Source organism: Lipotes vexillifer, unplaced genomic scaffold (genome assembly GCF_000442215.2).
Source record: "Lipotes vexillifer unplaced genomic scaffold, Lipotes_vexillifer_v1.1 scaffold634, whole genome shotgun sequence".
In the NCBI taxonomy this organism is placed as follows: Eukaryota; Metazoa; Chordata; class Mammalia; order Artiodactyla; family Lipotidae; genus Lipotes; species Lipotes vexillifer.
This window is the reverse complement of record NW_006781096.1, coordinates 1492645-1510436: the sequence shown is the minus strand read 5'-3', so window position 1 is coordinate 1510436 and position 17792 is coordinate 1492645. Positions and strand designations below refer to the sequence as shown.

The 17792-nt window shown below is 37.4% G+C and overlaps 1 protein-coding gene across 1 annotated transcript in view; it reads right to left on the bottom strand.

The window, feature by feature from the left end:
- The window catches only part of NVL (nuclear VCP like), a 104499-nt gene that overhangs the window by 55579 nt on the left and 31128 nt on the right, over window positions 1-17792 (bottom strand). Inside the window, exons 13-16 of the mRNA XM_007454481.1 lie at window positions 11213-11462; window positions 9056-9274; window positions 8104-8208; window positions 3879-3941 (exon numbers count right to left, since the gene is read on the bottom strand). Coding sequence (XP_007454543.1) covers window positions 3879-3941; window positions 8104-8208; window positions 9056-9274; window positions 11213-11462 — 637 coding nt within the window. The remainder of the gene's footprint in view (window positions 1-3878; window positions 3942-8103; window positions 8209-9055; window positions 9275-11212; window positions 11463-17792) is intronic.

The window sequence follows — 17792 nt, the reverse complement described above, 5'->3', positions numbered from 1 at the left end:
AGTAGAACTTCTTTTCCTCAGATCTGTCCTTTAACTTTTCTTTGTACTTTGGCTTATTCTGCTTCTCTCACTTGAACAATGCTTCTCCAACCTACCTCTAAAACAACTCTTGCATTCTAGATCAAGATCACTAATCTTTCTTCCCACCATCCTCTCTTCTTTGCTGTTACAGCACTTCCTACTATTATAACTTCTGAGCTATTCTACCTTCACTATATTACATCATAAAGTCCTTGGAAAGCAGAAGTCATGACAGTTTCAAATTTTTCTCTGATCATAACATCCTGCTCAGTGTACAAATACAGCAGACCTATTTAGTTTCCTGAAAAATCTAAATCAGCAAAAATTATATTCGGAATGCTGAAAAGACATTCAGTAGATATTTTTAAAGAAAAGGTATCAGGGGGTTGGGACAGAGAGTTTCAAACAGGAATTAAAGAGAAGAATCAATACAGCTGGCAAAGGGACTTTGGATATAGCTAACCAAAATGACTAAGTAAAAGGAAATTTAATTTAGGGGAAGGTAAACCTAAAGTTTCAAAAGTACAGATTAAAATCAATTCATCTTAAGAAATGTAACAATGATTAAAATTCCCACTACCTTGGCCTTTAAGAACTATTTCAAGTAAGGATCCTATATTTATTATTTCTAATTCCTTATTTGCCATCAGTTTTCAACCATTATAATCTGGCATTTGCAAACATAATTATTGAAAATATTTTCCCTAAAGTCACTAGTGACATTCTAATTGCTAAACCCAGAGCCCTACTTTCAATTTCTTTTCTATTGTTTGGTTATATTGACAAGTGGAAAAAATTATCTTCCCTAGGTTTTCAGGCTTAGAAAGTCTTGGGCGTCCTCCACCTTCGGAACAGTCTCCTTTGCCAGCTTTTCCTTTCCTGGCCCGTAAATGTTGGTGTCTTCCAAGGTTCTGTCAGAGACCACCTAACAATACTACTCAAGCTTACCCATTCCCTAGGTTTTAGGTGCCATTTAGATTGATCCTTACTCCCAAATCTCTTCAGAGCTCCAGATTCACACCTCCTATAGTTTGCTGAATCACTCCAAATGGCTCTTTAAATCTAAAACGTCCTAGAGCAAACTCATTTTCTAACCCCAAGATGTCTATCTTCCTCATTAGATCACTTAATCTCTCAGAGTCATTCTGGACTCTTGCACAGAACTCTTCCCACATTTATCTCTAAAAAACAAACCAGATGACAATGAGATAAAATTTCATACTCATCAGACTGGCAAAAACATAACTTTCATTCACTGCTGGTGAAAGTAAAACTCAGTAACAACCACTTTGGGAAAAAAGTGGGCAATACTTAGTATTTTTGAAAGTGTATATACTGTATAAGATACAGCAATTCTACTGCTGAGTACATACCATAGGGTGAAAATATCTCACAAATATGCATAAGGATATATGTATATAATGTTCAACCTAAGCATGAATCAAGAAAAAAACTGATGTTTTTAAGGGACTTCCCTGGTGGCACAGTGGTTAAGACTCCATGCTCCCAGTGGAGGGGGCCTGGGTTCCATCCCTGGTCAGGGAACTAGATCCCACATGCACGCTGCAACTAAGAGTTCGCATGCCACAACTAAGGAGCCGGCGAGCAGAAACTAAGGAGCCGGCGAGCAGCAACTAAGGAGCCCGCTTGCTGCAACTAACACCTGGTGCAACCAAATAAATAAATAAATATTAAAAAAAAAAAAAAAAAGAAAAAACTGATTTTTTTAGAAGTGTGGTTATACTCATTCAATGGACTATTGCACAGAGAATTAATAACTAGAGGTAAATATATCAATAAAGATAAATATTATAAATATAATATTCAACAAAAATAACAAAAAAATCAAGTTACAAAAGAACACATACCATTTATATAAATGGCTTTGTTTTTGCTTTACCATTTATAAAAGGAGTTCCAAACATATAATAAAAGTAGATATAATAGTTTAATAAACCCCAGATATACCCATCACCCTGCTTCATTATTATCAGCTCAATTCATGATCAAACTTGCTTCATTATTATCAGCTCAATTCATGATCAACCTTGCTTCATTATACTCTGTCCACTTTTCTTTCTACTTGATATTTTGATGGAAAGCCCATACATCATAACTTTATTTGTAAATATTTCACTCTCTCTAAAAGATAATGTTTTAAAATATATATATATTTTAAAAATGCCATCATTTATAAATGTATTTATTTATTTATTTATGGCTGTGTTGGGTCTTCATTGCTGTGTGCAGGCTTTCTCTAGTTGCGGCGAGCAGGGGCTACTCTTTGTTGTGGTGCATGGGCTTCTCACTGCGGTGGCTTCTCTTGTTGCAGAGCACGGGCTCTAGGCGCATGGGCTGCCATAGTTGTGGCACGTGGGCTCAGCAGTTGTGGCACACGGGGCTTAGTTGCTCTGTGGCACATGGGATCTTCCCGTACCAGGGCTCGCATCTGTGTCCCCTGCATTGGCAGGCGGATTCTTAACCACTGAGCCACCAGGGAAGTCCAAAGATAATGGTTTTAACATAACTACATCATTATCACACTTAAAAGTTATTTTCTTAATATAAAGTGTCCAGTAGGTGTTCACATTTCCAATTCTCATAAACTTCTTTTTTGAAACATGTAAAATAACACTACATGTTATTTAGGGATAAATATATAACATATACAGTAAATGTAGAAAGAAATATACAGAATTAATAAACACCAAATTCAGGATTATAGTAAATTCTATGGGAAAGAGAATGGAGGACATGATTAGGGAAGGTTTGCAGGGGGCTTCGAGTATATATTGATTTTTTTTTTAAGGCTGGATATTAAGATACATGGAGGGGTCATTATATTACTCTATAACTTCTTATATGCTTGAAATATTTCATAGTAAAATTTTAAAAATATTACACTCTTAAAAAAAAAGTTACTCTGTTAGCTCTCTAATATTCTAAAGGTAACATTTTGACTGTAGCTTGGTATGAAGGCCCTGCAACTGCCTGGCTATTACTTTATTTCCAGCCTCACCCTTCACCCCCCATCAATCCCTTCCCCTCAGCACTTATTTTGAGTACTTCCTCCACTAGAAAGCCAAAATGAAGTGTAAGAAGAGTAAAGATAAAAGTACAAATCCTTATTTTAGGAGCAAAGTAACATATTTAATAGGAAACAAAAAAAATTAGAGGGGAGATATATTGAAAAAGCCTTTTAAAACAAATGATACCACTTTCATTTCTTCTTTGTTTGAATATTATGGAATGGCATTTTACTCTTCATAGGCATGAACAAGAAATAAGAAATTCAAAGTCTCTTAAATTTAAGATATAAGCTGCTTAAAAATGCAGAAAGAAGTTATTATATAGTAGTTTAGTGATTTCTTTCCCAAGTATTTTTATTTATTAATCCTTAACTCATTTGAGCTATACAACAACAGGACAAGGAAAGCAGATCAAATGTCAGCTCCACTATCCCCAAGCTGTTGGACATTGGCCAAGTTATATGACCCCTCCAAACGTAAGTTTCGTCATCTGTGAATCAGAGAAAAAAACAATTTGTATCTCACAGGGTGTTGAAGAATAATATATATAAAGGGCTTGACAAATTCAGAGTTAACACTTTAAATGGTGACTATTTTGATTATTTCCATTTTGCTGGTGAGAAAACTTAGGCTCAGAGGTTAACAGACTTAATTAAGAAAGCATTTATACACAGTAAATAGTACAGCAGAGCAAAGCTCAATCTCTTCACTCCTATTGCAGTGATTTTACCAAAAAACCCGACTGTTTCAATGATCTGAGGACCCTGTAATTTGAATGACCATTACTTTTCCTAATCAAAAATAATGGCTAATGCCACAACAACTTACCATATTTAGTAACTCAGGCCCCTTGACAGATATAAAATTTAACCCAGACTCATTTGCAACAGCCTAGTAAGAGAAAAAAGACACAAGACAAACATATAATAAAATAATAATAACAATAATTTGTGATAATGCAAGGACTTTTTGTGGTTTATACTCTAGTTCCCCCTTTTTATAACTGCCTCTTTCTCAAGGAGAGGAGACAAATGGGAATAAAAAGAAAATCAAAGGAAGTAAATGTAAACCTAAAACTTTCCACAGACTAGAAATCAGACTAGAAATCAGATGGAAATGACTTGAAACATTTATGTAAATGTTTTGTTTACATAAACATGGTATATGTAAGTATATTTGTAGCCCTAGCTTAGAATCCTAGTGAAATCATAATCTCTGTATAAACAAGTGCCGTGCCCAATGAAAGCAATCATTCATTCATTCATAAACCAGAAGTCAAAAGCATCGGTATCAGTCTTTACAGTATTTACAGGTTATTTTGTTTAATAAATAAAGATTAAACTGCATGGCTGAAAGCCAAAGAGAATAACAAAGGAGAAATATATGGTTATATGTGTAGAAGAACACAAAAATTACACTGAGAATGTAGAGATGAAACCCGAATAAAATCACTCACAACTTCAAAATGATCAGGGAATAAAGTTCTTTCCTATTCTTAGAACCTGATATCTGAGCTCAAGATTTATGTTCAACACATTCCTCAGCATCTCCCTTTGGATTTTTTTTTCTTTTTTTCATTTCCCATTTGGATCTCATAGGATTTTCAAATCTATCGTTTCCAAAGCAGGACTCCTGAATTTCTCCCAAAGCAGGACTCCTGAATTTCTCCCAACTCTCCCCAAATCCCACACCCCAAACTCTTTTTCTCCCTATCCCAGTAAATATATTTTCTAAGCCAAAACCACGGTGTCTCCCCTTGATCTCTTGTCTTGTCGGGTCAGCCAATCCATCTGTAAGTTCTATTAGCTCTAATGCTAAAATGTAGGTGAGTCTGATACTTCCTATTTCTCCACTATACCACAATCCTCATCCAGACCAGCATCACCTACTGTCTGGACATGCAAAAAAACCAAACCAAACCAAACCAAAAAAACCCTAACTGGCTTCCTCTCTCTCTTTGCCTTCCTCCAATCCATTCTCCACTTAACTCAAAAATGTAATGAGGGGGGGAGGGATAAATTGGGAGATTGGGGCTGACATATACACATTACTATATATAAAATAGATAACTAATAAGAACCTGCTGTATAGCACAGGGAACTCTACTCAGTACTCTGTAATGGTCTATATGGGAAAAGAATGTAAAAAAAAGAGTGGATATATATATATATATAACTGATTCACTTTGCTGTACACCTGAAACTAATGCTGTAAATCAACTATAATCCAATAAAAGATTTTTTTAAAATGTAAATGAGATCATATAGTTTTACTATGTTTCTCATTTATTTTCAAGTACAAATTGAAATATTCACCATGGCTTGCAAGCCTATATTTTGCTACATGACAGTTTCTTCTTAGTCCAGCCACTAGATCTTTCTCTGGTTCTCGAATTCACCAAGCCCTTTCCCACTTCAGGGATTTTGCAACTGCTGTTCCCTCTATCTGGAAGACTCTTCCCCTTCTTTCCCTGCCTCTTCATGTGGCTATCTAGTCCTTCAGGACTCTGTTAAATATCACCATCCCCTGAATACCAAACCTAAAATAGCCACAACAGTTTGTTTATTTCCATCATAACTTAGCTGAATCTGCAATTTTATTGTTTTGTTTACTGCCTGCCTCTTCAAGACAGACAATAAATTCCATTAGAGTAGGTGCCATGTTCACTAGTTTATCCCTAGCACCTTGCACAAGTTCTGGCAAAGTGTATGTAGCTCAACAAATACTGGTTGAACAAATGAATGCATGCAGGCGCTGCCAGGCAAAAACTGCTCAATATGTAGCTTATCCACAACTCGAAATCTCTGTCTTTCCGGCTGCCAATTTCTTAACTTTCCTACCTCTCACGTTCTAAGTAGAGTCAGGATACGCATCGAATAAAGCATGATTCATCTACATTAGGTTTTCAACATCCATATGCGAGATAACTAAGATTTCACCCATTAAAACACCCAACAGAGTTCCTGAAATTATCAGAAATCTTTTGTCTTCCACTGATAAATGAAATACAGTGAATATAATTTAATTTTTTCATGGATATCATCATGAATCTTGTGTTAGGAGCTGTCTGCTTCCATACTATATAGTTGCAGATGACTAAATGATTTTTACTGTTCTCCTTCCTTCTTATTAGTCACCAATTTTCAGTGTGTTGGCCCCCAGCAATCACATGCCTTTACTTGATGCTATTTATATAGTATGTGCTAGTGCTTAGAAATTTTTCATTACGTTATTGTTACCATGAGTAAACAAAACAACCAAGGTCATCCAAAATCTTAATTTTATAACCAATTCTAGGTTGCCAGGTTCTGACTGATAAGTGGTTCCATAACTTTACTCCAGTAACACTTTGCTTCTGTCATTCCAGGACATTTTCTATTACTTCTAGATTCTAGGGCATGTAGTCATGAATCTCTTGAAGAATCTAATAAAAGTGTGAACTCTCTCCCTGGAAAAAATACATATACTCATAATATATTGCCTGGGCTCATGGATCCAGTGAGCTGTTGAAGTCCATCCATGGAGTCCTAGGTAAGATTCCCTGCTCTAAATGGTCAGATACCAGAAATCTGACTGAACAGAGAGGGACTAAAATGTTGGCAATTTGGGGAGGCGGGGGGTGGGAAGAAGAGGAAAACTTTGATCTATGATGCCTTAACATTATTTAGGGATTTCAAATGATCTAAGCTATCTCCTTTCTGCTGTGAGCAGAACTAGTCAAAGGCAGATATAACTAAAAAACAAACATTACAAGGCACTCAGGCAAGGGAAGTGCATCCACCCAGTGAATTCACATATTAGCTTGCAGGACCTTCTTTCTGGCTACGATTTTCTAAAACTGTTGTGAAAAAACATAGAGCAGCAACTGTGGTGTTCTCCTTTCCCTCCTATGTTCCCAAACTCCTTTACAGTAATCCCTTGTAAGAGTACTGAAAACATTAAGCAAGGAAATTTAGTAATACAAGTAAAAATAAGTTTTAAAAAATGTACATGTATATTATATAGGTATATATATATACATAGGCAAATGGCACTGTGGATATTTGGTATTTACTGAGGAGCCACAGATTATTCGGCTGCTGTGAAACTTATTAAAAATGCCATTAATTTTGATTTCTTATTTACAAGTAATCCAATTTTTTTTTTTTTTTTTTTTTTTTTTTGCGGTACGCGGGCCTCTCACTATGTGGCCTCTCCCATTGCAGAGCACAAGCTCTGGACGTGCAGGCTCAGCAGCCATGGCTCACGGGCCCAGCCGCTCCACGGCATGTAGGATCCTCCCGGACCAGGGCACGAACCCGTGTCCCCTGCATCGGCAGGTGGACTCTCAACCACTGCGCCACCAGAGAAGCCCAATTATAGAGCATCTTTATGACAGAATACTACGCAGGCATTAAAAATACCGATGTGTATCTGTATATACTGACATGGGAAGATGTTCAAGAAATATTGAGAAGTGAGAAACGCATGTTTAAAAACCTTATAGTTGTAAATATATGTATAAAAGTTATTCATATTATCTTGATATATATGTACAAAACAACATCTGGAAGGACTGACAACAAAATGAAACAGTGGTGACTAGTAGGCAATAGTGAGAGGATTGTAAGTAATGCTTTTCCCTTTTGCTTATCTATATTTTCTATTGTAAAAAACTAATTTTTCAAAATAACATTTGTAATAAGGAACGTAAAATACCTAACTTATAAATAATAACTATATCAAAGCAAGAAACAAGGTCAGCTACAAACTACAACTATGCAATAATGTTCATTAAAAACTCAAAATAATACACAGAAAACATGAAAATTTCTGTGTTAAAATCAATGGGGTTATGGTAGATTTAAAATTTTCTTTTCCAAATTTTCAGTGATATACCTTGTGTAATTAAAATTAAAGTGGGAAACTTTCCTGAAGAAAACTGTCAGTCTTTCCAAAATGAAATTCTAATAGAAAATATGCAAAAATATCTCACTGTAACATTTAAAGTTAAATTCATGTTATCCTAACTGATAGTAAGAAATAAAATACATGCAGTTGAATTATTCCATACCTTTGCCAGCAGAGTTTTCCCACAGCCAGGGGGACCAGCAAGGAGGACTCCAGCTGGAGTCTCCAACCCAAGAGCTTTGAACTGATCTGGGTTACGTACTGGTGCCTGGAAAAAAAAATCCCAACATCAATCTGTTACAAATGTCCACTTTCTACTGCATATTCAAATCATCTCTAGATGCCTATTTTCAACACTGATTGTGAGGCCTGAAGATAAGAACAGTGCCTGGCACAGAGTGCTTACCTCTGTTTCAAGCATGAGGTACGTGGTGATAAATTTAAAATCCCTGCTCTTGAAAAATTCATACTTAAATGTAAGTTCTGAAAACATTTTAGATACAGTATTTCAACATTTTAAACTCAATTTTTAGAAAACGTATCTATATTTCTAGGTTATAAAGATTTTAAGCAATGGCCCCCTTTAAGAAATCAGAAGCAGATTACTCTATGTAATCTTTTAAGAAGCAGATTACTCTATGTAATCAAAAGCAAGAGACACCTGTTCACTATCATCTCCACGTATTTTCTCCTTCAGTAGTTACACACCTCTAAATGGATCATACATCATTAATGAACCATGAAATGATCAGGGAAGTGGAAAAGTAAGAGTAAATGAAAATCCAAAGTTTCACAGGCATTAAAACTGCTTTGACCCTTATGAGCGTGATCAAGTTCAGAAAGTATTTCTCAAATAATTTATTCTGGGTTAAAACCTAAAATGTTTTCTTTTCTTTTCTTCTTTAAACTCACTGCCATAGAATTCAAGCACAACCAAAAGAAAAAATCTAAAGCAGATCTCAGAAGAATGAAAAACCATCATTGGGGGCTTAATAATAATACAACAGATAAACGAAAACATATAGTTAAGCCAATTTAGACATACAACCTAGTATACACGCATGGTCGTTTACCCATCACACATGCTAACAACAGTTAGCGGCAGATATACCTACCAATATTGCCATGGTGAGCTCCTCTCTAATGTCTTCCAGGGCACCAATATCTGCCCATGTCACATTAGGGACAGTGACAAAGCCTTCCCTTTTAGCAGAGGGTTGGACAGAGGATAGAGCAACAATGAAATCATTCAACTCAAGGCACAGCCCTTGCAGCTGCTCCTCTGAGAGGGGATCTTGGTTCCTCAGCAACCCCAAGAGCCTTTGCAATTCATCCTGAAAGGGAACAAATGAGGGGAAAAAATGAAAAACCACAAAGTTTGTTGAAAACGTTAGTTTGTACTTTAAAAAATTATTACTCCAATATTTCTGTAAACTACACGAACTTCTATGCATTAAAATAATTTTCTCTATTGACATAGATCACTTATTTTGCTCCAAATGGATTATTTGATTTAGTCAAGCAAAAATACATCGACTGTCATCAACTGTAGAAGAATGACTTTTATTTACTCTACTAGGGCTAGCTATAGCAAACATAAGCAGTTGGCAAATATTCATTTCAACAATCATGTTATTTCCTTTCTTCATTTACAAATATTCATGAAACAGCTGAATTTTGATGAAATTAAAACAAAGTTACTCTGGAGGCAGTTTAATTTCATAATATAGCTCCGTGATAGTTTATCAACTAAACAGAAAGCAGGCAATTTTCCTAGTACGAATGAATCTTGAACTTCAAAGGGAGATTTCTTGCTTTGTGAGGAATATGAAAGAACAGGTGTAGAAAGTAACTCTGAATAATTCAACTTATAAAAGCCTAATTTATATGCAATATTATAAAAGGAATGAGTTTACTATTATTTTTAACAGATATCATTGTGGTTCCAAATGAGTACGGAACAAACAAATGATTTGAAAACCAAAAACTTAGATCTAAGTTCCTGCTCTGGAAAGTAGAGGCCGTGTAGCCTCGGGCAAGTCACAATCTCTTAAGCTTAGTTTCTTTGATTATGAAATGGGAAAAGTAATGATATTTACTTAACAAAGTTATATGGAGCAAGTTATATAATATGTAAAAGCGCCCTGTGCCAGCTATAAAATGCTATATAAATGTATACTGAGTTTTCATGACTCACAAAACTCAAAATTTTAACAGATCTTGGATAATAAATGTCCCTCTCACATTCTCAGCACTGTCCTCCAGCACCATTTACAGCTAGGGACAAGGATATGATTGCATCAGCAGACTATCTTAGTATATCAAACCAAAAGGTAACCTGGAAATATAACAAAATGCCAATGTTCTCATAAGAGCTGGAAAACATTTTCTGTAAAGAATCAGAGTAAACACCAAAGGCTTTATGGGCCATGCGGTCTCTGCTATATGGATGTCTATGCGAATTCAGCTGTGAAGTGTGAAAGTAGAAAAAGACTCTGTGTCAATAAAGGTGCATGGGGACCTCCCTGGTGGCACAGCGGTTAAGACTCTGCGCTTCAATGCAGGGGGCCCGGGTTGGATCCTGGTCAGGGAACTAGATCCCACGTGCCTGCCACAACAAAGAGTTCGCATGCCACAACTGAGGAGCCCGCGAGCCTCAATTAAGACCTGGCACAACCAAAAAGAAAAAAAAAGTATTAAAAAATAAAATAAAAAATACGGGCTTCCCTGGTGGTGCAGTGGTTGAGAGTCCGCCTGCCGATGCAGGGGACGCGGGTTCGTGCCCCGGTCCGGGAAGATCCCACATGCCGCAGAGCGGCTGGGCCCGTGAGCCATGGCCGCTGAGCCTGCGCGTCCGGAGCCTGCGCTCCACAGCAGGAGAGGCCACAACAGTGAGAGGCCCGCGTACCACAAAAAAAATAATAATAATAAAAAAAAAATTTTTTTAAATAAGGGAGCATGGCTGTGCTCCAATATAACTTTAATTTACAAAAACAGGCAGTGAGCAGGTGGACCATAGTTTGCCAACACCTGCTGTAGATTTCATAATCATTATTGTAAAAGGAATTTATTCAGAATCAACTGAAAAAAGTAAAACAACTTGTACTTTTGAAATTATAGACACTCTGGGTGTAACTGATAATTACTCTAAAGATACAATGAAATGAAACAGAAAATCATAAACCTCAACTATATTGACACCTGCCTGCTTGTAAGATAACACATATTAAAAATGTTTAAATGATAGTTTAAGGTACCTGTAGAGAAAGCACCTGTGTGTTAGAAGTGGGTTCAGTTCCAATCCTTTTTTCCTGGCCTCCTTCAGAGGGCAAACCTTCAATCTCAGGATTCTTCTGCTGCTGCTCCTGCAGCTTCATTAAGACCCTATTGACTGCACACATGGCTGCCTCTCGGCAGAGTGCCATCAGGTCAGCACCAACGAAGCCCGGCGTTAGGTGTGCTAAGTGACGAAAATGAAAAGTTTCGGGAAGTCTAACTTTTCTGCACAAAGTTTGAAGTATTCTGTAGAAAAGACAAGGAAAAGAAATTCAGATTCCTAACCTACTAGTAAAAACAAGTCACGGAATATATTTATTTGAAGCCTTTCCTCTCTGTCAGTGGTATCATAACAGGTAATAAGATCAAATAGCTCAATCATTCAGGAAATGCTAAATCACTATAATATATCCTACCTTATTCCAATAGGGGTTAATATATACACATATCTGCTTTTTTAGAAACTATATTAAATTCTGTGAAGAATAAAAAATTGGTTTTTAAAAAATATTCTGCCTTTAAGAATTTTACAATATTACAGAGGAAATAACACAAATGATTTATGAGGATATAAGGTAAATTCTACTTTTAGTGTAGTTTAAATGGACATCTGCCAGCAATAAAAAAGTCTCTAAACTCAAAATCAACCATTAATTATATTCATCACGAAGTTATGCTGATACAAACTTTAATATCCAATTTTATATTAGGACAGTTATTTCTCCAACTTCATCTTTATTTACTGCTCATCCTTTGTACTTATGTGTGAAAAATTTTGCTCAACTGAACTGGCAACATGGTATGTGTCAATGAAATATGGACTCTGGATAATTATTATTATTAAAGGAATATCTTAAACAATTTCTGGTAAGATTTACTGAATAAAACTTAAAAGCAGTAAAGATATTCAGGACAAAAGGTCTGATGCCAGGGAATTCCCTGGTGGTCCAGTGGTTGAGAATCCATCTTGTAATGCAGAGGACGCCAGTTCGATCCCTGATCTGGGAACTAAGATCCCACATGCCGTGGGGCAACTAAGCCCATGCACCACAACTAGAGAGCCCGCATGCCACAACTACAGAGCCCACATGCCACAACCAGAGAGAAGCCTATGTGCCACAACTAAAGAGAAGCCCACACGCTGCAAAGAAATATCCCACATGCCACAACTAAGACCCAAGGCAGAGGAAAAAAAAAAAAAAAAAAAGTCTGACGCCAGACCACTTGAGTCTGAATGCCAGCTCTGTCACTCTGTTATTTCATTTTTGTGCTCCAGTTTTTCCATTTGTTAAATATATATTACAGTAGCACTTAATAGTAGGGATGTTAAGTGGATACATGCAAAGCTCCTAGAACAGTGACTGATCCACAATAAGTGCCCAATAAATGTTTGTTATTATTATTAGTTACATATTGTGATATTATAAATTAACTTGGACAAGAAAATATATTTTGAAATTTCCAAATTTGTAGGAGACTAATATTTTCAAATGTCAAATTACTGGAGAATAAGTTACTATACAAATGTCATTTGGGATCATGTAAGTGAACAGAATAGAAGCAGATAAACATTTCTGACAAATGAAAAATAATTCACTTTGATACTGTGAACAAAAGACCCAAGGAAAAGAAAAAAAAAAAAAAAAAAAAGTCTGACGCCAGACCACTTGAGTCTGAATGCCAGCTCTGTCACTCTGTTATTTCATTTTTGTGCTCCAGTTTTTCCATTTGTTAAATATATATTACAGTAGCACTTAATAGTAGGGATGTTAAGTGGATACATGCAAAGCTCCTAGAACAGTGACTGATCCACAATAAGTGCCCAATAAATGTTTGTTATTATTATTAGTTACATATTGTGATATTATAAATTAACTTGGACAAGAAAATATATTTTGAAATTTCCAAATTTGTAGGAGACTAATATTTTCAAATGTCAAATTACTGGAGAATAAGTTACTATACAAATGTCATTTGGGATCATGTAAGTGAACAGAATAGAAGCAGATAAACATTTCTGACAAATGAAAAATAATTCACTTTGATACTGTGAACAATAGGAGCCAAGAAGAAGTCCCATTATAGAACTACTTCCTAAAGATACAGACCTGATTTGCTGCTATGCATAAGAATACTAAGAAATTTAGAATGTTAAGAAAACTAGCTAAGATAAAATAAATATCATTCTTTTTTCAGTTACAGTCTACTCCTGAAAAAATGTAATTTTGGTCGTCATACTATAACTCCACAGGAGGAGAAAATAACCATTAAGAGATTTCCAGTTTCAACATGGTTGAGTAAAAGTGTTTCAGCAATATTTCCTCCCCACCCCACCTCCAAAACAAAAACAAACAAACAGAACAAGAACAACAAACAGGAACACAAACTCAATGGTCAAAGAACCTAGGAAATTATCTGTACTCCACTCCCTCACCCCAAACCCCCCCATCCTATCCTGGAAGTACCGCAAAGAATTTGCAACAAGAGGATCAGTCTTTATCTCCGTGAGGTCTTTAAAAAGTTATCGACACTTGCCTTAGGCTACAGGCTTCAGTATGGCTCTATAATAAAGACAGGTATCTACAGTGATATGAGATAGTGAAGGAAACAGGTATTAGTGGAGGGGGTGGGTGCTGATATATGCATATTTTACTACCAAAGAAGACAAAGGCCACCCAACATGGGTCTCTCCGTGTCAGCTCTAGCTGGTGCCCTAAGAACTACAAATCCCTATAAAGATTCAAGTATTAGGAATTCCCAGAATAAAAACTCAGGTTTAATAATATAGTTGACTGTAAATGGGATGAGTTTTAACTAATTTTTAAAAAACAAACCTTTTATTTTATAAAGTTTTAGATTTATAGAATTAGTGCAAAGATAGTTCAGAGAACTCTGTACACCTCATACACCTCTCCTGTCATTAAGGAAAATTTTCAGGATTACCGGCCCATTATTTTGTAGAATGTCCTTCAACTGGGATTGGCCTGATATTTTTGTCACGATTAGACTAAAGCATTTTTGGGAAGAAGACCACAGAGGTAAAGTGTCAGTCTCATCATATCATTATCAAGGATACATACTGTCAACACGACTTATTGTTGTAGATGTGAACCTTGACTACCAGGTTTGAGACAGTGTTTGAAAGGGTTTTCACTTGGAAGTTACTCTTCCCTCCCTTTCCATACTACACTCTCTGGAAGTAAGTCACTTACGTCTGGCTCACATTTAAGAAATAGGGAGCTATACTCCACCTCCTTAAGGGCAATGCAACCACATAAATTATTTGAAATTCTTTTGCAACAGAGACTTGTCTATTCTCACCCATTTATTTATTCAATCATTTATTTCTATCAGTATAGACTAACAAATACTTGACTATCTGTAATCTTGAACCAAAATTTATGAAGAAACTTGTGGAGAATGGTAAATGACCCTGCAGAGGGCACAAAGTCAAAATTAACGTTTTGCAGAAAGGGGCGCTATTGAGGAGGAAGTATACTTGTCTGGTGGAACCTCAAAGACCATGAACCAGAGGCACCAAAGTGTTGAACTACAGAAATTAGGGCCACAGCAGGGAGCCAAGACACAGAAATTATCTGAAAATCTGTGTACGAAGTCTGAAGATGCCACATACCCTCCACCCTGTCAACCAGCAATGTACCCTCTGGTGAAACTGAACCAGGAGAGGGAAGCCTCAGGTTTGTGGACAACAGTAAGATCAATTCCATCAGAAAAAAAGGTCAAAGTCTGTGTCCAGTCGCTCAACCTCCTGCCCCTGCCCCTGCCCCTGTCAGAAGACCAGCAGTTAGACGGACAGCCCCGTGGTGTTGTCTGAAGATCTTTTTCTGAAAAATCTGAATTGGTTCAACAAAAAGAATCTACAGAAATAGATATTTGGAGTTTTCTAGCTCAAAAGTTAGCTGGTCATATGACTGCTTTACAATGGCACTCACACTTCAACAAAGTAGCCTGTATTGCACACACGCAATTAGCCTCACTCTTAAGCTGCCAGCATGAAATAGTAATAGTAACAGCTCTCAACTGTCAAGACTTACCACATGCCAGGTCCTGTTATTATGACTTTATAAAGATAGGATTTCTCACTGCAGTATAATATACAGACCCAAACAAACACATATACACACATATACATACACAAAGAAAAAAAAAAACTTGGAGGAAACAGTGCAGAAAAAATTGTAAAAGGGCTAGCAAATGAACAAAAATTGGCAATCATGAATTTCAGAAAAGTTACAAAGGTGAATAAATGAAATGTGACCCTCATATAGGAACAATATTTATAAAGATGAGAAATGAAAATGCTAAATATGGATATAGTAAAACTTCATAATACAACTACATACTACAAATATATGAACACGTTTGGATATCAGATAAATTATTATTTGTTAGGTATATAAAGGCATTGTGTAATGCTAAATAAAAAGTCTTTATTCATTAGATATGGACGTATTTATAGCTGAAATGATATAATGACTGGGATTTGCATTAAAACACTCCAAGAAAAAAAAAGTGGGGGATAAATAAAATAAAACTGTGAAAATGTTGATAATTATTGAAACTGGGTGATAAAAACATGGGGGTTCATTATTGTGACCGTTCTAAAAAAGCATGTTTGTAAATTCTCAACCCTCCTCTCAGTGTGAGGTGGGGCTATGACTCCTCTTCTCGAATCTGGGCTGACCTGAGTGAGCAATCAACCAACAGAGAATAGTGGAATTGACGCTATGTGACCTCACTTCCAAGGCTAGAAGATCTGCTGTAGAAAGAGCTTAGACCTCAGTGTCCAAGTCCAGGCCACCCCCTCCGGCATGGCCCCAGGTGGACCGGTGACCGGAGGATGCAGAGCCTTGCTCCTGGGACCTGCCTCTTCCTGGGCCTCCTGGGGGAGAGTCACACGCCCAGGTGACAGGGCTGGGGTGTGTTAAGAGTGGCTGATTTTGACTGCTGTTTCTTCCTCCTTTTGATTGTAATGTTTTACAAATCCTGAGGTCAAGAATAGCAGTGCTGCCCAAGCTTCCAATGCAGGGGGCCCAGGTTCCATCCCTGGTCAGGGAACTAGATCCCACATGCATGCTGCAACTAAGAGTTTGCATGCCATGACTAAGGAACCGGTGAGCCGCAACTAAAGAGCCCACGAGCTGCAACTAAGACCCAGCACAACTATAACATAACATAACGAAACATAACAAAACATAACATAACATAAAATGAACAGCAGTGTCACTTCAGCCTGTTTCCTGCAAACCTCATGCTGCAGCCCTAACCTGCCATGGAAGAACCCTTCCACCCTGAGGCTGCCCGACTCTGAGCAAGCCCACACTACCCTGTAAAGGGTGCCACGCGAGAGGCCTTCAGTGGACAAGACAAGAAAGGGGTTGGGGGGGCAGGAGGCAAGGAACAGACAAGATCAAATGATAGGTATACAGATAGCTAAGTAGGCAGACAAGCACAGCCCCGCTGCCCTAATCCTCCACATGTTCTAGCTCCAGCTAGAGTCTCTGCAGCCATGAGAGACCCTGAGACATAACCAGCTGGCTGAGCCTCTCTGAATTCTTTATCCACAGAAATGGTGAGAAACAATAAAAATAAACTTGGGGGTGCTTTGTTTTGCAAGAATAGAAACCGAAACAATTATATTAGACTCCTTCTGTGTACACATTTTACATAATAAAATGCTTTTAAAGTTCAGAAAAATACCAATAACTACCTCAAAAACTTCTTTTCTTGCTACGTGTCAAATGTTATGCTAGGTCCACTGATTTAATTCTTACGAGAAGCCTTCAAGTTAAAGTATTATTATCACTTTACAGATCAAGCAATTACTATTACTGTATTTCAGATAAATAAACTAAAGCTGGGGAATGTTAAACATCTAGAAAAAAGCACAGGACAGGGCTTCCCCGGTGGCGCAGTGGTTGAGAGTCCGCCTGCCGATGCAGGGGACACGGGTTCGTGCCCTGGTCCGGGAAGATCCCACATGCCGCGGAGTGGCTGGGCCCGTGAGCCATGGCTGCTGAGCCTGCGCGTCCAGAGCCTGTGCTCTGCAACGGGAGAGGCCACAACGGTGAGAGGCCCGTGGACCGCAAAAAAAAAAAAAAAAAAAAAAAAAAAGCACAGGACATACGGGCAGCGCTTGGATTCCCAGATAATTTCCTTCAATGACTCAAAGTTCCAGCACCTACTGAAGGCCTCTGCACCCCCGTCTCACCTGCCTCTGCCCTCTTCTCCACTTCATGGACCGTCATGCCCTGGACCTTATCAGCACCTGGATCTGTCCCACCTCTGAAATCACTAGCTCCAGCATCTCCTCTTCGCTCAGTCTCCTACACACCTGTTTTCAAACCTCAGTAGGTTCTTGGATTCACCACCGCTTCATCAAATAGTCCTATTTTTACAATTTAAGAGTCCATAGTCTCTTTTTTTCTTTCTTAATCTAAATTCTAAATCTCTGCTTTCTCTGTGCCTGAACCTAGAATGTTGAGCATTGCTATGGGAAAAAAAATCATTAAACCAGCCCTACTGGTACCATTCCACACCCCAATCCTAAACACT